We start from the raw sequence: 26,377 nt of genomic DNA on the forward strand, positions 1-26,377 counted from the left end.
CCTACTCTATGCTAAGACCAAGGTCCTCCCAATTCCCCCCAGGTCCAGGAAGGTGATCGACCTAGCTGAGAAGGCTCCCACAGAGCCCGTAGAAGTTGTATAGTGCTTGCTTCTGTGTTTAATTCTATGACTTTGAAGTCAACACGTGTCTGTGGTGTAAGATTCATTTTTATGTGGTTGTCCAGTTAGTTGTTCCACTTATGGAAGACTACAATTCCCGAATGAATTATCTCAGCTTTTGGTGTATCTGGACTCTGCAGTCACACTGGTTCACACCTCCCTTTTGTTTACTATGAAATGCTGAAGTGGTCAAGTTTAAAATAGACAATGTATATACATATACACTTTCATGGATTTTTAGATTTTAGCTTGTCAGATAAAATCCACTGGCATTTAGAGAGAACTGATATTCTGAAACACTGAGATCTCGAGGCCCATCTTGCGGCAGAGATGTACTGTTCCGTGCAAAGGCCTAGTAACTTAGCCCTCTGACACTTTCATGTTGGAAGGTTTTACCTGACCTCCCCACCATTTCCCAAATGGGGCGGGTAATGCCATGATGAGCTCTCCCAGGTCCCATTCCATGCCCAAGATGACATGCACATGGAGAAAAGCTCATGGGTTGGCCTGTAGAGTCATTGGTCCCCTCTGCCGGTGTCTAGACTCCCATGCAGAGACTGTTGCCCTTTGCAAAATTTCTTTCTCTGGATTATAAGCAAGGTCACCAGAAAAAAATACTAATACGCACGCATATTTGAGGTGACAAACTGTGACATGCCAGTACCTGCTTTTGATGACTATGTTACTTAACCCTACATCTCTATGAGGCACCTCATTTTATTTTTATTTGAGAAAACTTAGGCATACATAAGCTACCAATTCACAGACAGGTGGAGGCAGGAATTTGGGGATTGAATTTCCGTAAGGTGACTCCGGAGCCTGCTTTCTTATCCACGTGCTATGATAGGAACGTAGCATAGTTTTTGAACGAGAGAAAAATGAGAGTCTACGTGTGGAGAGCAGTGGGACATGTCTTCCCAACAGGGTAGGGAACTTGCTAAATCTGTGTCTGTGTTTCCTGTATGAACCCCAACATCTATCTTGGCTTCGCTACGTCCTTTCCTCCAGCTTCTCTTTGCAACTTTAGAACAGACTCCCTATAACCCTACACACCCGTCTGGCCTAGCAGTTAACACCGGGCAAGGCGAGGCAGGTGGTGCTTCTCCCGGAGCTCCGAAGACTGAGACTCTAGTGGGGAGACCCTGCTCCCGGAGCAGAAGCCCCGCACCCGAGGTGCGCTCGCTCTGTCTGGACAAGGCGTACCAGTCGAGCACCCACTGCCTGGACGCGCGTCGCCCGCGTCTCTCTAGGAAGAGGTCGCAGCCAGGGCGGACAGCTCTTCTGCGGGAGCGCGCTGCGCAGCACCGCCTCGAAGCTGTGACCCCGACTGGCCCACCCCGGGGCCCGGGCCCCGAGTGCGCGCTCCCGAGAGGCGGCGCCGGGGCGGGGCGCGCGGCCCGGGGGCGCGCTCCTCCCCTCGCGGGCGGCCCGGGCTGGCGGCGCTGACCCCCCACGCGTCGCACATGGAGTGCTTGGGCCGAGGCGGGCGACGGCAACGGGGCAGCGGCGCTTCAGTGGCTCGCACAGCCGGCCCCTCCCGCTCCTGTGTGCTGCTCCTCCAGGCCAGCGTGCACGGTCACCATGGCGTCCAGTGAGGAGGACGGCACCAACGGCGCCTCCGAGGCCGGCGACGAGAAGGAAGCCACCCGCAAGCGGAGACGCCTAGGCTTCCTGGCCACCGCCTGGCTCACCTTCTACAATATCGCCATGACCGCCGGGTACGTGCGCGCGAAGGTCCCTCCACGCTCCGCGCGCAGTTGTGCCATCGCTCGGCGATCCGGGCTCGGGGACGCGGGGAGCGCGCGCTCGCGGGGCTGCCGGGGGTCGAGCCGCGGCGAGGGTGCGCGCATGGGGTGGAACGGGAGCGCGCGGGGGAAAAGCACTGAGGGGGTCGAGGCGAAGGCGCGGGGCGGGGGCTTATGGAGCGACAGCGTGCGTGTTGGGTGGTTGGGGGGTCGCGGTGCAGAGGGCGCACATGGAGCGAGAGCACAGGTGCACGACCCGGAGCTTTCTGGGCGCGCGTCCGGGGCGAATGGAGCGAGAGCGCGCGTGCTGGGCCCCTGGGGGGGGGGTCTCGACGCGGCGGGGGCGCGCGGGGCGGTGGGGGAGGGGCGCGGCAAGGTTGAATGGAGCGGGGCGGGGCGGCCGGCCGCGGCTCGCTGGGCATTGCCTAATACGGTGCACGGCGTGGCTCGGCGGCGCGGGGCGCGGGCCGGAGGTTAAGTATAGACCCGGGCAGGAATGCGGGGCTGACCCACAGGGCAGGCGACTTTGGCCGGACCGCCCCTGTCGCCTCCCGCTGCTGTTGAAGAAAAGCTGTGATCCGTTCACCCCTGCCGGGAGCTGTCCGCGGCCAGTGCACACTGGACCCCGGGCGTGTGGTTCCTGGTGCTGCAGTCGCGGGGCAGTGTCTTCACCTACTATTTCTCTTTAAGCATGGCACTTAGGAATGCTTACTTGGGACTTTGTTAGAACATCTAACCTAATTGGGACAGGGCAGGTGTCCAGCATCGTAATGGCTTTATCCTTTCAACAAATTCCCGTCCTTTTTAAAATTACCCAGGCTTAGTGTGATTAGGAAGTTAGGATTTATACAAAATCAATCTTCAAAAAGATGTCAAATGACTTCTGTATCTACCGTGACTCAAACCATTATGAAAATGTGCCCTAGTATCTTGCCTTTAGAAAGAGCTACTTTCTCAAAATCCTCGGAAGTTTTAACTTACATGAATGCGAGGAAACTTTTAGTATTTTAAACCGTCTCTTAGGTTTATAGGAAAAAGTGTGTTTCAACTGACCTCTTGGTCAATTGAAGAAAAAGTGAGATTGTCCTATTTAACAAATGTTCCTGCTGATAATGTTTTATGATACTAAACAACAAATATAGTTCACAAATATGGATTTATTGGGGGTTACTGTGTGCCAGGGACTGTGCTGGTTCTTTGGCTATATAATCTCATTTTAGATCTCTGCAATCCTGTGAGGGGTGCAGAACAATATTTTATGGCGCGGCAAGGAGAGACCTTGAGTCACTGTCTGGAGATCACAATCAAAAGGTGTCGAGCAGATGTTTTCACCGAGATTGATTCCAGCACTGTGTAGCTTCATCTTCCTGTTGCCCTGGATTCCATCACATTTGATAGTAGGAACTAAGAGGCTTGAGACACTGGTAGAAAGTTCAGTGCTGACCATGCTCTGCTGCCTTAAAATGAATGCAGCAGCAGGTAGGGAGACTCACTTCTCTGAGACAGTCTCATCCAGTTAGTAAATGTTCTTGGAATTCCCGCCCCATGTTAATTGATTGGTTGCCCCTTCCCTGTCCAGTCCTCTGTGCACTTTTAAGGCCTTGTTACTGTTTGGAGAGTGAAAACTCACCTCATAATTCCAGTTTAAAATCCCCAATGAAAAGTTTTAAATGGCCACAGTGATCCTAGCCTGTCCTCAGGAACCCAGGGATGCCGCCATTGAAGACCATTTTCAACATACTCCCCGATTTATCTTTCCAGTTTTCTTGCATTTGAAATCCCCAACTCGCCACTTTTCAGTGTGCATTTTACAACTTTCCATCTTTGCATAGGTTGTTCACTCTCCCAGGGCTTTAATGTCATCCTTGTTCTGGTGACTGAGTCAGTCTGTTTGAACTTCTATGGTTCCCCTGGCCTCATGGGAGACAAACTAAGAGGACTCCTTTTCTGCCTTTCCAGCAAGCTGGTGCTTATCCTAAATGTGTCTGTCTGTTTGTACAGAGAGGGTCCAGTGTTCTTGTCATCAAGGCAGAGTAATCCATGTAATTCTAGAAGCCTCCTATAGATAGCCTTTGATTTCTCCTTACTCTCGTTTGAATGTCTGCTTTCCTTGAAGTCTATGCTAAATCTCTATCCTCAGGAGACTTGACTTGGGCACCTTCATGGACGTCTTAGCACACCTTGACTGCTTGTTTTTTCTCTGTTCCACTTACTATCATTTAACAATACCATGTATTTTATTAAATCATCGCACGCTCCAGGAAGTAATAAATACCTATTGAATGAGCCGATGTGTGTCTTGTAAAGCATTGGTGCTGAATGCCTACTGTGTAAGCTCCTATTTTCATTTAATTAAGTCATCTGGATTTTCGTAATTATACTTTTCATTATTACATAAGACTGTATAGGAGTAGTGTACAATCACAGATTAAGTCAGGCCCTAGTACATTAAAGTCCTCCTACTCTGACCCTGCGGAATTAGTGGCATTAGGTAAATTGAGAGTTGGGGGCCCCTTTGAAGGACGGAAGGATTTTTATGGTACATATGTGGCTTACTCATAAATGGTCTTGACCAGAGTCGTGAGCACCTGTGCTTTGCTTTTCAACAAACACTTTGGAGCCTGTAGATGCTAGTGCATTGTCTTAGGCCCAGTGGGGAATATAAAGCAGATATTCCAGACTCATCCTTGAGGAAGCACAGCCTGGGCATTTATATACAGATGATAACCGCAATAGAGATAGACTGAGGACCAAAGAGGAGAGAGAGACTGAGAGAGACCATTGCGAAGGAGAGGAAAGCATTTGAGTGGGTCTTTGAAGGGTAAGACTTACCAGATGTGGATGAGGACACGGCCATGTGTTAGGATAGAGATGTGAGTTGGGTGACTTCCGTTAAGCAACAACAGTGGGCCTGAAGGACAGACAGACAGGCAGCTTGGCCCATCCACTGCAAGGCCTCAGGTGCCTTGCTAATGTGTACTTTTTATTTTGTAAACATGACAAAATGGTTCATTAAATGTTCTGTGTGTTGTTCTGTAGGGGAGTAAAGTTGGGTAAGTTATCTGACCTCTGACCCTTAGTTTTCCAATTTGTAAAACTGGAACAGCACTATTTGTAAAGCTATCATTTTGCTAGTTTATGGCAAGGGCTAAAGAGGTAATAGATCTGAAGTTCCTAGCAGAAGTGTTTGATGGACATTGGACACTTCGGGATACTAATTTCAATCTCTAGTGGTTAATCTGGAATTACAAGAAAAACTATGTGAGATTTTTTTTCACTGTTATATTGAATTGCTTTGACAGAACATTAATTCCAATTTCATTTACAAAAATGTTAATAGTCCTATCTTTTAGATAACATTTGATTACTAAAGATGGTAGATGGAGTGAATGGATATACCACAATTTGATTTCTAAGGACGGTAGATGGAGTGAATGGATATACCACAATTTGATTTCTAAGGATGGCAGATGGAGTGAATGGATATACCACAATTTGATTGCTAAGGATGGCAGATGGAGTGAATGGATATACCACAATTTGATTGCTAAGGACGGCAGATGGAGTGAATGGATATACCACAGCTGGTTTATCCATATTGTTGGTGGATGTTTCCAGTTTGGGCCTATTATAAATAAAGCTGTGAACATTCAGGTACAGGTCGGTGTGTGGATTTATGCTTTCATTTTTTTTGGAATAAATATCTACAAGTGCAGTGGATCCATCATCCAGTAGTCACATGTTCCCCATCAGTTACTACTCAAGAAAATGCTCTCCAGGCTTGCCTGATCTTATGGGAGCATTTTCTCAATTGAGGTTCCCATCTCTCAAATGACTCTAGCCTGCGCCACCTAAAACGAGCCACCACACCCCGGAAGTATATTCTGCATATTCTCATTGTGAATTTATTTTCGATTTTATGACCAGGATACTGGATACGTTTTCATGGCTTACACACTGGCAAGCTTGTGTGTCTTCTTGGGTTTAGTGTCTATTCACATCTTTTGCCAATTATTTTCCTTTGATGAGTTGTCTGGTTTCCTAATATTAACTTTTAAGAATTCTTAAAGTAGCCCTTTGCCAGGCAAAGATCTTCTCCTGCTTGCAACTGTCTTTAATCTTCTAAGAGTGCCTCAAAGAGCAGCTGGTCCTAAGTCGAGTGTACCTGAACCTTTCGGTTTAACTCTGTCGGCAAGAGTGCTTAGTTGCTGTCCGGGAAACTAAGTGTTGGCTGCAAAAGGAAGTATTAATTAGTCTAGGAAATGCAATCAAGAGGTGTTAATGGGTTGTATTGAAAGCACAGCTGTGTGAGAACTGGAGGCTATCTTTCCTGCAGGCCTAATTGTTAACTTAAAGGAGGTACAGAGAAGACATTTCAAATCAGCCTGTCATTTTTCAACCATGGTTGAAATGGTGGATCTGGGCAGTGAGCATCCACAGCTTACTAACGTCACAAAGAAAGGACAGCCAGAAATGGTTTGCTCCTTTAGAAATACACCCGACAACTTGTTAAGTACCCTTGCCAGAGTCTGATGGAGCCCCTAGAACTAACTGCCAATTTTCAGGACTGTAGGAGGCAGAACATGATAAACGACCCCAGGTATCCAATTAGCAAGATCTAGACAGTGGGACACTCTGCAGGCCCAGCCACCCCGTGTTCAACTTGAAAGAGGGGGGATGAAGGGAAGAAGACCTGTAGATTCGAGAGTAACGAGAGACACACCAAATAATTAGTATATGAATTCTGTTTCAATCATGATTTAAAAAAAAGAGATAGTTAAGGAAATTTTTACCTTAGCTCAATGTTTTTTTTTTTTAATTAAAATAACATTTAATAGTTTCTCTCTCTCTCTCTCTCTCTCTCTCTCTCTCTCTCTCTGGGTGTGTGTGTGTGTGTGTGTGTGCTGTGCACGCGCTCTCATGTGGTCAGAGGACAATGTTTCGTCTCTTAGCCTTGGCACTCCAGTTACACTTTCTCTTGCACTTGGCAGGGTAGCTGCATTTGTCACAGGTAGACTACTGAAGGTGGTAGGCCTTAGAGCCACAGCGGCGGCACCACGTGTGCGTCTTGTTGCGATGCATTCCGAAGGATGATGTTTCTTTCGTCATCTTGCTTCTGCCATGGCCAAAGCGTGGTAGGCACCTTTTTAGCCACCTTTCTAGCCCCTCAATGTTTTGTGACAGCCAGAAGCTATTATTTTTATGTAGGGTACTGGGATTCTAGTTTTGCTTATAAAGAAAATGATTTTAGAGACATGCAATAAAATGTTGTGGACCATTTTAGAAAGTATCATGGATCTAATTCAAATTACTCAGAGGGGCATAAGGAGTAGAGGCTTGGGTGAAAGGAGAATGACCACTGTGGTAATCCTTGAGGCTGGGCAGTAGGCACTTGGTGACATCATTTATCATTCTCTGTAACTTTCTGTTAGCTTGAAGCTGCTTATATTAAAATTATAATGGAAGTCTTCCAAAGGAGATATGAATGTAGATATTCAAGTGTTTCAAGCAGCTGTTGCGTCTAAGAAATCTAGAAGAAAAGGAAATGCTAGAAAATAGCTAGAAGAAATCGATAAGCCTTTCAAGGACATTGTAGCCAGAGTGGCATAAAAGGCGCTTTCATTGTGTAGGGTCTGGCTTATACGTCTTGTTACAGCGCTGTCCTTTTACCTCTACTTCCTATTTTGGTGCTCAGGGCAAAAGAAATCATGTTCTCTTTATCTTTACTCCCAAACATCTGGCTTAGCACCTACCTGTTTTAATAATTCTTGTTGAAAAATGAATTAATGAATGAATGAGTGAAATCAAACAAGCAAAAAATTCTTTGAAACAATTTTTGTTTTTGTCTTTTTTCCCCCCCAAAGAGAATCTGGTGGTTTTCTTTGTTTGCTTGAGACCGTCTCACTATGTAGCCCCGACTGGCCTGAATTTTGCTACATAGATCAAACTGGCCTTGAAATTGAAGCTGTCCTCTTCCCTCCGCCTCTAGAGTGCTAGCCATATAGGCGTGCACCATTACACTTGGCTTGAGAATCTGGGTTGCCAAGGGCTCATTGAATCTATTTGAGTTCATGTGATCAATATCCCTGGCACAATTAAAAACAAGACACAGAACAGAACACCCCAAAACTAATTCCAGTTGCTTATGGATTTTCTTTTCTTTTTTTTAATTACTAAACAAACACCCAAAGTTAACCTTTAGAAAGACTTTGGGCATTTCTTTGTGACGGTATCCTTGGGAAACGAGTTCTGATTAGTTTATTAAGGTCTTGGTCATGTTTACTAAAAAGCAGATGGAGTCAGAGTAAATGCCCTGCTGGTCCTTTCCACGGCCAGTACCTTCATTTGTTTTGCGCTCTGCAGTGTGTTGTTGGTACAATACTGCCACCTATGGGATCAAGTATCAGACTTTAAATACCACATAAATGCTGTTTTTTGTTTAAATTTTTGTTGTTGTTGTTTGTTTGTTTTCTTTTTTTTGGGTTAGAAGGTTTATTATCAGGTTAAAAAATGTCAACATTAGTAATCAATTCCAATTTTCCACTTCAAGGTTGAATTTTGCTTGGCATTTTATAGGGGAAGAGCAAGAGAGAGGTAGCAGCTTTGGAAATAGGGAACCTTATGCCACAGCGGAGACTTTGCTTCCATTAAGTCTTTACACAGGACCTGAGCAGTCAGTGGGCTGAGTCTGAATTGCTTTTGTTTATACAACAGACTCTTACATTGTTTAAAATTAATGATAGAGCACAGAAGCAAGTCTCAAGGTGCGAAGAACCGTCGGGAATCACAGGAAGCGAAGCCAAAGCGTTGACATTTCAATAACTGGTGGATTGTACTGTAAACACATTAAAATCCCAGGCCAGCTGTACAGCGATATACAATATCACCTGTAGACAGAGATTAGGGAAAAGTCAGTGCAGTCACAGTCTCAACAAGAATATATGATTACGTATTTTCAATTTTGCTTTACAGAGATAGATATAACTATATTGAAATTAGATATGGTTAGATCATATGTCATTAAATAATGATTTTCATTTGTATTACATGATACATTTATATGAGGATTATTTATTACAATATGGTATATACTGATTTTGAACCACCAAAACCAATATAGCGTCAAATAACAGGTGCTTTAACATTAGGGGTGTCATATCAACACCAACAGCATAAAACGTGGAATCTTTAATTTCGAACTATAAGCAACTTTGAAGAATGGTTATTAGGATGTGGAAGGGAGGTAATTTTTAAAAATTCAAAATATTTTTCTCAGGAATCTAGTAAAACAAATGATTTTCAGAGATATTTTTGCTAGATAGTCTTTTCATTTTAGATAATGTGTACAGACAAACTAAGCCTGTGTTTTGAAGTTTATCCAGGTGGATATAATCTAACCATAACTATTACAGTTTCTCTTTGATAGTACTGTTTCAGTCACAAAAGGCTTCCAGGAGTTTTCATCTTTTTTTAAATGGCAGTAGGTAGATACTAATGACACGAATTAGTATGCCAGGATGACCTGTGAGCCCTTTGCTCACTGACTAGACCGTATAGCTGCATGTGTCTCAATGCTCTCTAACTTGAAATACAAGGATTTGGTGTGATCAGAACAGCATCAGCTCATGGTCTTATGAGTGGTGTGTGCCTCTCAGCAATTAACTCACAACTGCATGTAGATTTCCCATTTTCAGTTAGATATGCATTAATGATTACTCTCAATTTCATGGGGTTCTGATATGTCCCACACTTTGGAACATCCCATTTTCTACCCTTTCCCTCCACAGGAAACTGATACCATGCAGAGCTCTTAAAAAAATAAAAGATTGAGGAGAAAATTCCCTGTGATTCACAGATGCCATGTCTTTTAATCATAGGAAAGGATTGTAATTATAAACAGATTATAAGTAGATGTTTTTATTAGATCATAAACTCTGAAGCTAACAGTCTATATGGCTTAGTGGTTAAGAGCATTGACCGCCCTTCCAGAGGTCCTGAGTTCATCCCAGCAAACTACCGGGTGGCTCACAAAAATAAATGCTTAAAATGTGCTGTACACTTAATGCTTCAGTGACTTTTTGGTTAACTTAGTAACTGCTTCTCAAGTTTAAATTCTATAGGTGTCTAAGTTGTCTCTGCCTCCAAAAGACAGATGTGTGGAAAATGTGAATGAATATGTTTTGAGCAACCTCTTGGTTTTATAGAGCTGTGGGCACTTAGAATGGAGATGACTAAAGTCTTTACAGTTTGAACTGGGAAGGTACCTAAAACACAAAACCACCGTCAAACCACCATTTTAGGCTCAGTCAGTGCTGATTCCAGAAATAACCCTGCAGAAGACAGGATCGTGAGCAGAATCAAGTAAAGCTGTGATGTGGTAGGACAGAGGTTGGGGACTTCAGAGGATCCCTTCCAGTCCTGCCCATTATCTCACTCCAAGTTCAGCACCTTTTTCTTTTTGAAGTGCCGAGGACTGAGTCTCGGGTTTCATACATCTACCGCTGAGCTATGTCCTCAGTACTAAGCTTGAGTAAAGTAACATCTTGACTCTGAGAGAGTGGCCTGCAGACTTTTTTGAAATCAAAATATTTGAGCATAGTATGTAAGGTAAACATGAATTGTTCTGTGATCATAGTGATTGGAGCCGGTCTATGACATCGCTGGTTCAGGAGCAGGCTCGGCTTTGTGGGGGCTTTAGGTCTCAGCTGACTGAACTGTGTGTCCCTCTGTGTCTGTTTCCTCAGCAGGAAAAGAGAATAATCCTCCAGAAGCACCCAACATGGGTTATGTGGTCACAGCTGAAACATAGGTCTGAAGATCCGCTCACTGTCTCTGCTGTAATCATCGATATTTCTGCGTCTCAAAAGTGATGGTTTTAGACATTTGCTCGGCCTTGTGTCATTTTTGTTCAGTGTGCTCTATGATGAGCAGGGGAAGGGAGAGCGATCCTGTGTGTGTCACTCTGTCCTTCGGTTCTGTCAAGCTGCACTTAGTCTCTACTGTCTTTGTAGGAATACATTTAAGCCATTTAGTCAAAAAGTTAAGCTATAATAATCGTATAGTTCAGAAACCTGCTGGATCATACACTTTGATACCTCCCTATCTTAAAGCCTAGTCCATGGATGGAGTATTCCAGTCTTTGAAAAGCTACTGGGAAGGCAACTTTCTTAAACGTCAGCACACTCTAGGAGTGGAGAGGGAAACCAGGAAGAAGTTAGCTCTTGCCAGGGACTACCGGAAGAGTGAGCTGTGTGTACTGGAAAGCTGTTGGCCACAGTGTCGCTGTTAGGATCATGGAGGAGAGTGCGTATTTAACATGCATCTTTAAACTGACAAGGGCCAATATATGTTCTTTTTTTTTCTCTTTTAAAAATATCAACTTTTGGCTGGGTGTGGTGACGTGTATCCTTCATTGTTGCATATGGAAGACAGAGGTAGACAAAGGCCGGCCTAATCTGCGTCTTGAGGTCTAGGACAGGTTGCCTACATGTTAAGACCCTGTTCTCAACAACAGCAACTCTTTGGAAGCAGGCTTACACTTGGTCTGGATGGCTCTCTTCTGTATCATACCATTCATTCTGTGCAGTGAAAATTAACAAATGTTTCTGGTTAACGATTTCCATGTGTGCCTACGTAAATTATATACTATATTTTTATATGAATGCAACTTTTGACAGATCTTTATTTTGAGACTTGTATTGGTTAAATTTACTCACTGTCAACTTCCACCTGGGCAGAAGGAGAGTCTACTGAGGAACTGACTGGCTCAGATTAGCCTGTGGGCATTGTCTTACTTGATGGGGGAGTGCTTAGCCCACTGTGGGTGGGATATCCTGAAGCCAGTGGGTCTGTGCTCTATAAAGAAAAAAAAACCAGCTGAACATGAGCAAGGAAGCAAGCCAGTGAGCCATCATTTCTCCATAGTTTTTGGTTCAGTTCCTGCCCAGATTTCCCTCCATGATCCAGAAATATAAGCCGAATCAAACCCTTTCCTCCCCAAGTTACTTTTGATCAGAATGTTTTATCACAGAAATAGAATCTGGGGCCACAGCAGTGTATAATTTTGAAATGCTTTGATAATCTAATTTTCAGTACCTAGCTACTTACATTAGTCTATCAGTTTAATTGCCGAAAGCAAAAAAAAAAAAATCCTAGCCATTGTTCTGTGGCAACTTGTATAGTCTATAGATTACTATTTGTTATCTTCCCCCTCTGGGCTGCTTTTTTTAAAAAGCATAATGACTAAGAATGATAAAATACCAATATTATTATTATTATTATTATTTGGTTTTTCGAGACAGGGTTTCTCTGCAGCTTTTTTTAGAGCCTGTCCTGGAACTAGCTCTTGTAGACCAGGCTGGCCTCGAACTCACAGAGATCCACCTGCCTCTGCCTCCCGAGTGCTGGGATTAAAGGCGTGCGCCACCACCGCCCGGCTAAATACCAATATTATTGTACAGTTTTTGGCATTTCTTTTCAAGAGGGTTAGTGAGTTTTTACAGTTGGGGTGTTTACAATTGTATGTTTACACATGATATGGACTATCTTAAACTCTGAAACATACATGGTCCTGTGACATTAAGTGCATTCACAGTTTGTGTAGCTGTCATCACCGTTCATATCCCTAACTCCATCCCACAAAACACTCTGTACCCATTAAACACTAACTCCCAATTACCCGTTCCTCCCAGCTCCTGGCAACCACCAGTCTTTCCATGTCGATGACTCTGATAACTCTTGGTGCCTTGTGCAAATGAAGTACAGTGTTTGCTCTTTCATGATTGCCTCATTTCTTTCAGTGCAATGTCTTCGGGGTCCCTCTATGTCATAGCATGTATTGAAGTCCCTTCTTTTTAAAGACAAAATAATATTCTGGGCCTAAAGGAAAGCTTCACATGGATAGGACTCTAAAATATTAATATTGTTATGTTTCAGAAAGCAAAATGAGTGGGGGAGAAAAGGTGGGCTTGAATTTAGATATCATTGTAGATTGACTTAGTGTTATAGAAGAATGACTTTGAAACATAAGCAAAGTATTGATAGACCACACAAAGTATCTGTGCAGTCACTGATTGATAACTCAGTTGCTTCCCCCTTTCAGCTATTGCTAGTAGTAAATAATGTTTATATAATTGCATGCACATTATCAATAATATTAATTTTGATAGAACTTTGTAAAAATACTTTTATTTCCTCTAGGTGGTTGGTTCTAGCTATTGCTATGGTACGCTTTTACATGGAAAAAGGAACACACAGAGGTTTATATAAAAGCATTCAGAAGACACTTAAATTTTTCCAAACATTTGCTTTGCTCGAGGTAAGTTTTTTCAATATGTTGTTTGTCTGCTATGGTGTTTATTCAGTTGAACAATGCAAATTCTAATTTGCTAATTACATAACACCTGTGGGCTTGTTTACTACCACTGCTGGTGGGTGTTTAATGTTTATATTATTGACTTGTGATTTCTCAATTTCCCTACAGGTAGTCCACTGTCTGATTGGTGAGTTTTTGTTTTAATTTTATACTATTGTGATAAGCGGCCTTTGAGGCAACCATTAACTTGATTTCTCTTCTAGGAATTGTACCCACTTCTGTGCTTGTGACAGGGGTCCAAGTGAGTTCAAGAATCTTCATGGTTTGGCTCGTTACTCACAGCGTAAAACCCGTAAGTGATGCAGACATGTTGTCTACTTGAGCCACAGGGGAGCTTCTCGTTCTTAGAAACCTAAAGTATTAATATAGCCATGTTTTGGGGGGCAGAATGATTGGGCAAAGAGGAGGTGGGCTTTAAATATCATTCTCCACTGATGTAGAACAAGCAGTTCTATCATCTTCTGTTCATAGCATCTCTTCTTCCTGTGTTTTGGATGTTAAGGTGAACACTCATTTCCATCCAACTGAATATTTGCTTATCTATGACATTTCTTCTTAACCAAGTCATTATTTTTTTATTTTTGAAGTTGTCAGTATAAACAGCTCATTTGTTTAACACAAGGCATTATAGGAATAGGCAAAAGTAAATGTGGTTCCTCACACCTGAACAAGCATAAAAGACCTGAATTAAAGTTGTAATTTTGAAATCCAAAGATACAAAATCTCAGACAGAAAGGCTAAATTTAAGGGAGCTGTTGTACATGGTGACTACAGATGCTGACAATGTCTACTTGGAAGTTGTTGACAGGGCATTTTAAGTGTTTACCCCAAAAAGAAGAGCTATGCCAAGGGAAAGTGCAAGTTAATTAGCTTCACTTAGCCATTCTGAAATGCATACATATTTCAGAGCAGCGTGTTATGTACCATAAATATGTGCAGTTTTAATTTGCCAATTAAAATAAAATTTTAAAGTTAAAGTTGAGGATCTCAGAGAAAAAAAGACACATTATTTATGGAGGCTTGACAGGAGACAGACGTAATTACTGAGTCTAATTAGTGCTCTCAACCATGTAGACAAAACAAACACTGTGCAAGTCTCTCTGAGGATGTTGGGCCTTTTAAGCCCATGTCAGAAACATTTCTCAGCTCAACCCTCCCGACCTTCTTGACAGCGTCCGTATCTCCTGTCCACTTGAGGACAGATCTCTGGCCCCCTTTCCATCCTGCAGATTCCTTTCTTGTCGCTTCTGTGCTTTGGGACTGACACCTAACCTCCTCCCCGTTTCCCCCGAGCCCCACTGGCCTCCTCTCTAGGTGGGGACAGATGGCTGACCTTGTGTCCTCTCAGTACTCTGCACGCCCTCTTGACTGGGATCGTTCATCCAGCTGACTTGAGCCACCTGTCCCTAACCAGGACTGCAGTACACACAGCCCAAAGGTTTCACTAGCGTTGCTTACTAGTTTAAACACAGGGCTACCACAGTGACAGAAGAGCAGAAAGATGATCCCAGTAAGGAAATGCGTATAATAATTGAGCCAGAACTCCAGGGAATCTGAAGAAGGGAGAAGAAAGACAGAGTCAGGTAGGCAGCACTGCCTGGGGGAATTATTAAAGAAAAGCTAGAAATGGGGAGCTCCTAAGGAGAAAAGGAACCTCCTGGTCCTCTCATTCCCCCAGGAACTCTATGCCTTGATTTTACTATTTGATTTTATACAACGGTAGCTTCCAATTGACATTTACCAACAACTCTGTAAATTACATTTATTGAGCATATTCTGCACATCTGGAAGTGCTAATTCCTGGACTTCCAAAAATAAATAAGGAAACTACAGCTGTCACTGTGCTGGATGCTGGGACACAGTGGTCATGCAGGAGGTAGCAGCAGTGCAGCCACTCTGTGCCTGATACTGTGCTGAGATTGTGGCTGTCAGTGGTGCCAGCGTGGTTCTTACTCTCTGGAGCCTGTGATGCAGATATAAACTAAATGCAGTTATGCAAATGCTGACTTAATTGCATTTACGTGTTTTGAGATAAGAGCAGAGCATGCATTGTATTATGCACCTAGAGTTTAGTCTCTTCTAGGAAGTGATCCAAGGCTTCCATAGACAACGTTTATGTAAGTTGAGCACTGACTGGTGTGTAAGATTCGGTTCAGACTGATGAGTGTTAAATCCCCAAAGTAACGTCAGAATGGGAAGGTGAACAAGGAGCTGAGCAGACATGAGACAGGTTGGGACATATGTTAGGACTGCGTCACTGGGATGATATGCTTGAACTTCACAGCGAAGAGATTCATTTTTGCTCATGGTTTTAGAGGTTTCAGCATATGGTCCTTGGCTCCATTGACTATGGGCCCTGAGGAGGAAGAGCCTCTTGGCAGCAGGAACATGGTACAAGTCACTCAGCTCAAAGTAGACAGGCAGCAGAGAGAGTAAGGGGCCAGGAATGGAGTGTTTTGTAGACGGAGACTGCTCATTCATTTCCCTAGTGCTCAGATTCAAATAATCACACAGAAACTATATTAATTAAAACACTGTTCAGCCAATGGCTCAGGCATATTTCTAGATAACTCTTATATATGAATTAACCCATTTCTATTAATCTATGTATGGGCATGAGGCTTTGGCTTACTGGTAAGGATTCAGCATCTGTCTCCTTTGGCAGCTACATGGTGTCTCTCTGACTCCACCTACCCTCTCTCTCTCTATATATATATCTTCCTGCCTGGTTTACTTTGCTAAGCCATTGGCCGAAACAGCTTTATTGATCAACCAATAAAAGCAACACATATACAAGAGGACATCCCACATCAGTAACCTTAAGAGGTCCATCCCCAGAGACCTATGTCCTCCAGATAGGTCCCACCTGCTAGTTTCCATTGCCTCCCTCCTAAATAGTGTCACCACTGGACATGTTCAACAAATGAGCCTATGCGGGACATTTCAAATTTAACCTATAACGGAAAAGTCTGCAGAAACTGTGGTCTTCCAGCTGGGTCGTAAGAGATGAGAAAGGTTTTGTATAGGAAATAATAATTCCAATTAGAGGGACCAGCATTCAGAAAGACACGGAACCTCCAAGGCACAGTCTGGAAATACATAAAGTAGAGCATCATCATCATCACAGCGAGAAACCGAGAGGGCTGAGTCGCTGCAGAACACAGGCTGTAAGGATCTTTGTGTCATGCTTGGGTGTTGGAATTTACCATCAAGTTTAAGTTTCAAATAATATGACTTGTCTGATTTAATTATTAGTATTTGTTTTATTTTTTAAGAAAACTTTCATCTGAGAGGAGAATAAAGGAAGGAGAAGTCACTTAGGAAATGGTTGTAATAGTCAGACAAGATATTATAAGGTCCCAAGTGAAATATGAATGTTCAGGACAAAGATGAATGGCCAGATTAGCAAGCTGATATCTGTCTTAGTCCCTGTTCTTTTGCTGTAAAGGGATACCATACCAAGACAACTCTTATAAAAGGAAACATTTAATAAAACTATAAACTTGCTTACAGTTTTAGAGGGTTGGTCCATTATCATCATGGCAGGTAGCAGACAGGCATGGCTGGAGTTGAGAGCTTTACATCCTGATTTTTACACAGCAGACAGAGAGAAGACAGACAGACAATGGGCTTAGCATGGACTTTTGAAACTTCAAAACCTACCCACCAGCGACACAGCTCTTCTAACAAGATCATACCTACTCAAACAAGGGCGTACTTTGTACTCTTTCTCAAACAATCCTACCATTTGGGGTCCAAGCTTTAAATATATGAGCCTATGGGGGCCATTCTCACTCAGACACCCCCCCGCCGTGGTATCACAGTAGCGTTTGTCTGATTTAATGACTGATAGGAAGTTGGAATGGTCAATTGTTGCCATTCAGCTTTCAAGGCCATGATGTCCTGGGATGTTAAACTTACTGGCTGCGTTGAGGAATGAAGGAGGAAAAATATCACTAAGTCAATAGCCTCTCCAACATAGGACACAGTTAAGGCTCACATTTGGAACCAATTACTTATTGATGACCGCATTGTGTCCTGTGTTCCATTATAATAAAAGACAACAAATAATAGAAAGAAAATGCTAATCTCACTGAACAAAAGCCCAAGGTCCAACAGCACTGTGGCTTTCTCTAACCCGCAGATCCAGAACGAGGAGAGCGTGGTGCTTTTTCTGGTCTCCTGGACTGTGACTGAGATCACTCGCTATTCCTTCTACACATTCAGTCTTCTCGACCACTTGCCGCACTTCATTAAATGGGCCAGGTGGCAGCGTCTTGCCTTGAGTTCCCCATGCCCCATGCATGCTGCCTTGGTGTTGCTAACACTGGAGAGTTACCGTTTGCGTCACAGCTCCATGATGCCATAATGGTCATAGGCAAATAATACCATAATATATTTTATGGAAAAACACCTCCCAACTAATCATATCCTTAAGTAATCTCAGTTGGTCATTTATTGTTTTGGAAAGTATCATATCCATTTTGGGAATTATATTAAATAAAATTTACTCAGAATGTAGCTAATTGATTGCTCTAAAGTATTATCATGTGAAGATGTATTTTTTTTCTTTGTAAATATATACATACTTGTGCATCTGTGTGAGTGCAGGTGCTCTCAGAGGCCAGAGGTGTCCCCTGGAGCTGTAGTTACAGGTGTTTGTGAGCCCCCTGATGTAGGTGCTGGGAACCAAACTGTGGTCCTCCTCAAAGGCAGCAAGCACCCTAACTGTTGAGGCAGTCCCCTTATCTTTGCACATTCTTCAATCAGTGTGAGTGACAGTCAGTCTAACACTTCACCTCCAGTACTTGGTACTGCCACACAGTGTTCCACTGTGACTGAACAGTGGGACATCTCTACTGATAGGCTTCCGATCCTTCCCAGCTCTAATACGTAATGCCACAAGATATTAGAGACAATACCATATCTCTTATTTCGGTTTTTAAAAAGCTGATATTTAAGCCCAGGTGATGGCACATGCCTTTTATCCTAGTACTTGGGAAGTGGAGGCAGGTGGGTTTCTAAGAGTTCAAAGCCATCCTGATCAAACTAGGGAGTCCCCAGCCTGCCAACACTTCCTGTCTTAAAAACAAAACAACCTCTGACATTTGTGTTAATGCATGCTTAGTAGCTAGCTGCTTCCATACTTGCTTTAGGTCCCCATGCATTATAGCTTAACATTTTCTTAGATAATTACCTTTTTAAAACTCATGTATTGGGGCTGAAGAGATGATTCAGTGCTTAAGAGCATTGACTGCTGTACCAGAGGACCCAGGTTCAATTCCCAACACCCATTGGCAACTCATAACTGTAACTCTGAGATCTGACACCCTTACACAGACGTACATGCATACAGACAAAACACCAATACACATTAAAAAAATAAAGCTCATGTAATATTCATACTTAATGATAATAAATTAGAATATATAAAGACTATACTTTCAGGAATCATTTCTATAGTACATTTCTAGAATATATAAATAAATGCCAAAGAAGGAAATAAAATTTAAAAAATTTTTCATAATCTCATCACACAGGAGTGCCACGGTTGATTTTTTTTTTTTGAGACTCTTAGACTTTTAAAGTATTCTTCCAGCTCCTTTCATTTGTGCCTTCTCATTTTACATACAATAAAATGCTCTAAAATTCTATCTTTATTGATCATTTGTTTTAAGAAGGTTCCAGCGTTATGCATTAGGTTCATTTTATTCTTGTTCTACGTGAAAATATATTCACATGTAAGGATTAGGTCTTTGAAGACGTTTGCAGCTTTGCATGCAGTTGGGCCTAATCTTAGAGTGCATGTCAGTACCATTTCCTTGGTAATCTTCAGAACCCCTGGCTCTTCTAAGCCTACTAACTCAGCACATTGTCCCTGTCCATGAGCTGTGTTTGCAGAGTTTGCTCGAAGAAGGTAAGTGTACACCGCATGTTTGCATAGGTAAGGACTGTTAGTGTTTAGTGTCCAAAGTCTCTTGTTTGGATTGTATTTGCATGTTATGAATTTCTAGAAAAATACAGAACTCTTCTAATTCATGTTTCAACTTGCTGTGTTGGAAACATCTGTCATTTCATTACTGTTAAGGGTTTAGTATCTGGGCATGGCAGTGTATACCTATAGTCCCAGCTCTTGCGAAGAAGAGCAGGAAGATTAGGAGTTCAGGGCCAGCCTCTACTATATAGTGAGTTCAAAACTGAGACTGCATTATGGGAGACCATTTAGAACAATAACAACAACAAAAGGTTTTACATGAAATCTTTTAACATTGAAATAGGTGTTCTCATATATGTACCAATTAATTATAATCATCAATGATATTTGTTAAGACAGAGTGTCACTGTGACTCCCTGGCTGGTTTAGAGTTTACTGTGTAGACCAGGCTAACCTTGAATTTATAGAGATCTGCCTGCCTTTGCCTCTTGAATTGCTGGGATTAAAGGTATGTGCTACCACAACAACCAATAATCATCGATAGTTATGATTCATATCTAAACACTCTTGAAAATTACAACTATCTAAATATATTTTGTGCCGGGCGGTGGTGGCGCACGCCTTTAATCCTAGCACTCGGGAGGCAGAGGCAGGCGGATCTCTGTGAGTTCGAGACCAGCCTGGTCTACAAGAGCTAGTTCCAGGACAGGCTCTAAAGCTGCAGAGAAACCCTGTCTCGAAAAACCAAATATATATATATATATATATATATATATATATATATATATATATATATATTGCAACTTTATTAAATAACCTAAAATAATATTAATTTTCAGTTCAAATATGGAAACTTTTATCCTCAAATAAAACTTCTCTTTAGAAATGACTTTCTATTTATAGATTGACCTACTATCATGATTGACTACCTTGATTCTATTTATGAGTTGAAAGTGTTCCTGAATAATTTTATATTGGGTTATGCTTTCATACTGACTTCTATTTTAATTTCTGAAGTACATTTCCTCTAAGAAATTTTAGGTAACAATTGGGAACCTTGGGGATAGCAAGGCTTCACATAGTGCAAGTAAGGTAAAATAAAAATTTCCATTTTGTGAATTTTCACTGACCTTAAGGATTTCAACTATTCTTAAAATTTATTTATTTAATTTATGAGTGGTGGCCAGGCAGTTGTGATGCACACCTTTAATTCCAGCACTTGGGAGGAGGAGGATGCAGGCAGATCTCTGAGTTTGAGGCCAGTCTGGTCTACAGAGCAGAGTTCCAGGATAATCCAGGCTCCACAGATAAACCCTGTCTTGAAAAACAAACAATCAAACAAACAAACAAAAAAACAAAACCAACCAAACAATAAAGAGTGATAATTTACAAAACAAATGTAATTACATTTTGTTGAGTGTGTGTGTATGTGTGTTTGTGTGCTTGCACATTCCAGATGCTCCTATGAAGGTCAGAAGACAACTTGCAGTGAGTTAGCATTCTCCTTCCACTGTGTGGCTCCTGGGGACTGAACTCAGGTTGTCACAGTAGGCTTTGCAGCAAGTACGTTTACCCACCGAACCGTCTTAGCAGCCTGGAGAATACTATTTAAAAAAATCACTGGAGAGTTTCATGAGGTTTAGAAAATAAATGATTAGATATTTTGTTTGAAAAGGAATTATAAATGTTTGGTTATAGGATTTTAAAAGTGAGAATGTATTGATTTAAATAATAAACAAAAATTATACAGGACTGGAAAGAGCATGAGAACATAACCCAGCAAGGACAGAATAAGTAGCAACAGCAAAGGGCTCTCTTCCCTTCTTTACTCTATAGCTCTACCCATAGCTCTTCATATGTCTATAGTACATGGGAACCAGTTGATCAATCTATCTATCTATCTATCTATCTATCTATCTATCTATCTATCTATCGATCATCTATATCTATCATCTATCTATCCATCTTCTATCTATCATCTATCTATCTATCTATCTTCTATCTATCTATCTTCTATCTATCCATCTTTCCATCTATCCATACATTCATCTGTCTGTCTGTGTATCTGTCTGTCTATCTATCTATCCATGCATTTATCAGTCTGTCTATCCATGCATTTATCTGTCTATCTCTAACGTCTGTCTACCGTTTATCATCTATCTATCTATCTATCTATCTATCTATCTATCTATCTATCTATCTATCATCTATCTATCATCTGTCTATCTATGCATCTCTATGTCTATTATCTATCAACTATCATCTATCTATGTATCTATTATCTTTATCGCCTTCTCTTTCTCTGTCTCACTGTCTGTCTCTCAACACACTGCCCACACCCCTCCTGACACACATACACCCAGGTTGTGCTTCCTAGGCTGGCCTTGAACTCAGTGTGTAGAAGATGACGCCGAACCTCTCCTCCTCCTGTCTCTATCTCCAAAGTACTAGCATTACAAGTGTGCTTTATCATGTCTGGTTTTTGTAGTGCTGGGGATCAAACTCAGAGCCTCATGCATGCTTGGTCAACACTCAACCAGCTGAGTTATTCATTCTTCTTTATAGATTTTTTTCATGTCAACTGGTAGAGTAAATAAAATGCCTGTGATTTTTCTGCAAAAACAAATTTTGTTGTACCCAGTGTGTTCATTACTAGTGGCTGGTGATTGAAGTCACATTTTTAGTTTCCTTCAGTAGTAAGTATGTTTAGTCAGTAATCACAACTTTCCAAATAAACTATCAAACTAGGTCCTAACTGGTCCTTTTTAGGCTCAGCATTCATCAGTAAATGACCAGCTATTGGGGAAAAAAGGAGCAGTTGCAACTATATACCCCAAAGAAGCATTTTTTAAAAACATTTAAATGAAACAAAAAGCTGTGTAGTTAGGTATGGTGACCCCATCTGTGATATCAGTCACTTGGAGATTGAAGCAGGGGATCACTTGAGGCCAGGGGGAGTTCAAGACGATCCTGGCCAACACAACACTCTCATATCGCAAAACAAACCAACAAAATATGTATATATACTTTAAAATAAATTATAAAAATACCTGAATACTATATAGGGTAAACTGGTTTATTGTATTGCTGTGTTGTGATGTAGAATGGGAGTTACTATTAGGAAAAGGATGATAGTTGGCAAGCATATGAAAATCAACAGCCTGTGTGCGATATTGTAAATGCACAGAGAGATTTCTAAGTTTGAGTACAATAGCAATAGAAGAGACATGCTATAAAATATAGGAAGTGGTCTAGAAAAACAATCATCTGTCTTTTCTTTCTCCAGATATAATTTTTTTATCATCTTGTATCCTGTTGGAGTTGCTGGGGAGCTTCTCACAATATATGCTGCCTTGCCTTACGTGAAGAAGTCAGGAATGTTTTCAGTAAGGCTTCCTAACAAATACAATGTCTCTTTTGACTACTACTACTTTCTTCTCATAACCATGGCCTCATATATACCATGTAAGTATAGGCTTATTAGTACTTCAATTTAATGTATGATATACAAGTGTTTGGAATACCATGCTAAGCTAATTTAAAAAGCAAGGGGAAGTGGGAATAGTTGCTTACAAATGCATTGACACGTCTATCTTTAGAATAACTCAGGGGAAGTGAGTCAGAGTTTTTTCTTCCTTTCTTTGTTTTTTTTTTTAAGCTAATTATGTGGAAAGGTAAGTTAATTAATATTCAAGTGATCGCTTTCTCAGAAGCATTTAAATATGCCTGGTATAGTTAACAGAAAAACTACATCACTCCAAGAGCATGCATCACTAGAGCTGTTGACAAGCGTTTAGATTTCTGTGAATGCATCATAAGCCTTCCATCAAGAAAACTTGAGATCATTTTTATCCGTTTGGCTACCTGGAGATTTATTACAAGTGCTTTTTTTAGTTCTTGTTTTGTTGTTCCATGTACTTGACAGGAAGAAAGCTGCTTTTCCTAAAATGTTTTGAATAATTCAGCCTCTCCACTAATTTCTCACCATCTTCCCACAACTTCAACGAGTCGATGAGACTCCATTCTCTTCTTTTAGGTACTAATAGTGATTCATTTTTAAGTCAATTTTTTAAATTTAATTAGTAGCAGAGGAAGAGAAGACTCATTCATCCTCTCAGTGAAACTGAAGTGGGTGCCAGTGGGAAGTAAGGTGAGAATTTACGAACGCTGAGCTCTACACGGGCTGGTTGTGAGGCCTTTTATCTCATGGGGATGTGCACATGATTTGGCCAGCCCATGCATGACACTCCAACTTTGGTTCTTTTCTGAAACCCAAATAGACAAGAGTTCAGAGAATGCCTCCTCCTTGTCTTTTCCTTCTGCCTTATTTACCACCTAGCCAGTACTGGTAAGCTAAGGAAGATGACCAGCCACTGTTTGCCACAACCCTAGCTTTGTAAGAGTCTCAGTGGGGACAATGTGCCACCAGCAGAATCAGCGGTCATGTGGGATATTTGTGGCCACAGGGGCGACCTCTCCTGGGGCCACTTCTCTTGTGACCTCTGAGGTTATCCCATAGAAACCAAAATCCTTAGAGAAGGTGATTTGAAGCTTCAAACCTCTAACTTCAGAATGCCTGCTTTTCAGGTGTCCTGGGAGATCTAAGTCTGACCTCTGCCTGTAGTAGCTTCCTAGCTCATTCACTGTACCTGTGGTCACTGAGGTCCCACTTGCCCAAGATCAGTCCGCCAAAGACTTACTGATATTACTAGAGATATCAACTGATTTTACTTTGATAATTCAAAGTAGCATTTGGGTATTTATTTTAGTACTGAGAACGTGTTTCTCACTTACCAGTGAGGGCATTCCAGATGGGAGAGTTTCTGTGAACAGTTTAAGAAGTACCCAGGATGCAGTGCCTTTTATTAAACTACTCAGGATTTTATAGAAGAATTCATCATAATTGCTCAGTTTGCTTTAAATATACATCACCTGAATGTTTAGGCCTCTGGATATACTATGACTGCATTTATCAAGATGGGAAGTAGTTCATAAATAAAAATCAAACCCATTTCACATTCTTACAGTATTTGACCTCTCTCTCTCTCTCTCTCCTCAGGTCATCTCTCTCGCGCTTCTCCCTCTTATAGCTCGGTATATGGCTATATCTCTCTCCCTCTTCTTTAATCCTAATCCCTCTCCTCTCTCTCTCTCTCTCTCTCTCTCTCTCTCTCTCCTCTCTCTTCCTCCTCCTCCTCCTTCCTCCCTCTCTCTCTCTCTCTCTCTCTCTCTCTCTCTCTCTCTCTCTCTCTCTCTCTCTCTCTCTCCTCTTTCCCCTCAAAGTTTCCTGAAGAAGATACTGAAAGTTTGGTGGTCAGTTTCCTTAGCTTGGTCATTCTGGGTTATTTTTATATTTACATTTGGAGTTTATAGCTGGTGTAATTTGTTCAGTCACCATGCTTTATGCTTTATGTTCTGATTGGAAGTCTTGATTTGGGTGGGTGTGGTGGTGCACACCTTTAATCCTGGCACTTAGAAGGGAGAGGCAGGCTGATCTCTGTGAGTTCAAGACCAGCCTGCTCTACAGAGTGAGTTCAAGGAAGGCAGGGCTACACAATAAAACCGTCTTGAAAAAGCAAAAAAAAATCTTGATTCATACTGGCTCAAAATTTTCTTCAAATTTGCTGCACAGATGATCATGTACCCAACTGATATGGTCTGTGCACATGTCTGTGTGTGTGCGCACGATAGAAGCCCCTAGGTCCAGCTGTGGAGTGTCTGATCAGGAACCTGTTATGTGTCTTCCTTAGATACCACATCTGGGACCACAGCCCAGGGCCAATCTCTTCCCTAACCCAAAGGTTAGCCGTGTCACTAATGTATGTTGTCCTGAGAGTGGGAGGCAGTTGTTCATAGTGGGTTTGGATGAAGGTGAGATGCATGTTGGGACATTCACATGTGCACACGTGTAGGCCCTCATGGAGCCAGATACAGTTAACAGAAGAGCCAGATACAGACAGGGGAAAGCAGAGTGTGGGGCCTGCTGTCCTTGGTTCTGACATAGTTGAGTGTTACTGATTTCTAAAAATAAACATGATCATTTAAGTTCTTATGGAAAATATATTTATCAAGGTATGTGAACTTGCTAGGACAGAAAGACCTCCAGGAGTTTTTGTATTACATAGCATGTGGCCTTTACTTTTGTCCTCAGCACGAGCTCCATGGGTACCGGGGTGGTTGTATGTGTTGTTCTACATAAAGTGCTGAGCTCTCACAGTCTACAGGTTTCCAGCATAGTTTAAAGCAGTAGCTTATCCTTCTCTGTTTTCTTTCTCCAATGAAGTGTTTCCGCAACTCTATTTTCATATGTTACGTCAAAGAAGAAAGGTGCTTCATGGAGAGGTGATGGTAGAAAAGGACGATTAAATGATCCCTCCAAACAAGGTGCTTCTTCCAGAAAAACCGGATTACTTGAGTCCAAGTTTTAATAACAAGAATAAACAACTTCGTGAATACCATGGATCGCATTGTTTCTTGAAATATAAGGAAAAACACAGTGTTTGGCTGTCTTTGTCTTCGTGCTGCGCCGCGTCTAGTTTTGATAGCAACGGCAAATCGAAACTGATGGTTGAGGGGTGAGGGCGAATCATTTAGAAAACAATTGAATATATTACTCGAGGAAAAGAACTCTTTCTTTGTTGCCTTACTACTTTATTTTACAACGTGTACTCAAGGCCTCTAAAATCAATAGGTAGAAATTGGTTTCATTAACATGATACCTACCAATGACATTTATATTTCATTTATAAATGAAAGCCAACACAAAATTGTAACAATTGAGTAATAATGTATTAGAACCCTCAATTCATGGTTCAAATTGTAGGTCAACATTTCAGATTGATAACAATGTCTGCAAGTGTGGACATGATTTTCTATGGTAAGTTTTTGATGTAAAATAGAAACATAAAAATAATCGAAGTAAATGCCGCGGATGGCAAACATTTCCTTGCCTCTGGGGGAGCGTTATGGCTGCTGGAGATACAGCCAAGGCTCTTGTGCACACCAGGCGAGTGCTTTGTCACCCGGTGGCATCCTCAGCTCCAGGCGAACATTCTTGGAAGATTTTCCTAGACCGCTGGCATCATTTACTGAGCAAACTAACGTTTATTTGCGTTAGTCACTCAAGGACGGCTTTCTCAGTTGTCGGGGTTTGAAGAGGTTGGGAGAACCGCACATGTGTATTTTGCCTACTGTTTAACGGGC

The 26,377-nt window shown here is 41.9% G+C and overlaps 1 protein-coding gene and 1 pseudogene across 1 annotated transcript; both read left to right on the top strand.

Moving 5' to 3' along the window:
- Positions 1-1,513: 1,513 nt before the first annotated feature.
- Positions 1,514-25,673, top strand: Hacd1 (3-hydroxyacyl-CoA dehydratase 1). Its single transcript, XM_038333737.1, has 7 exons — positions 1,514-1,838; positions 13,065-13,182; positions 13,348-13,366; positions 13,443-13,531; positions 17,384-17,505; positions 22,461-22,639; positions 25,458-25,673. The coding sequence occupies exons 1-7, from the start codon at positions 1,702-1,704 to the stop codon at positions 25,538-25,540; spliced, it is 747 nt and encodes a 248-aa protein (XP_038189665.1). The 5' UTR covers positions 1,514-1,701; the 3' UTR covers positions 25,541-25,673.
- LOC119818186 lies at positions 18,672-18,739 on the top strand (annotated as a pseudogene).
- Positions 25,674-26,377: the final 704 nt, after the last annotated feature.

The sequence above is a fragment of the Arvicola amphibius genome, chromosome 6 (genome assembly GCF_903992535.2).
Source record: "Arvicola amphibius chromosome 6, mArvAmp1.2, whole genome shotgun sequence".
Taxonomy (NCBI): domain Eukaryota; kingdom Metazoa; phylum Chordata; class Mammalia; order Rodentia; family Cricetidae; genus Arvicola; species Arvicola amphibius.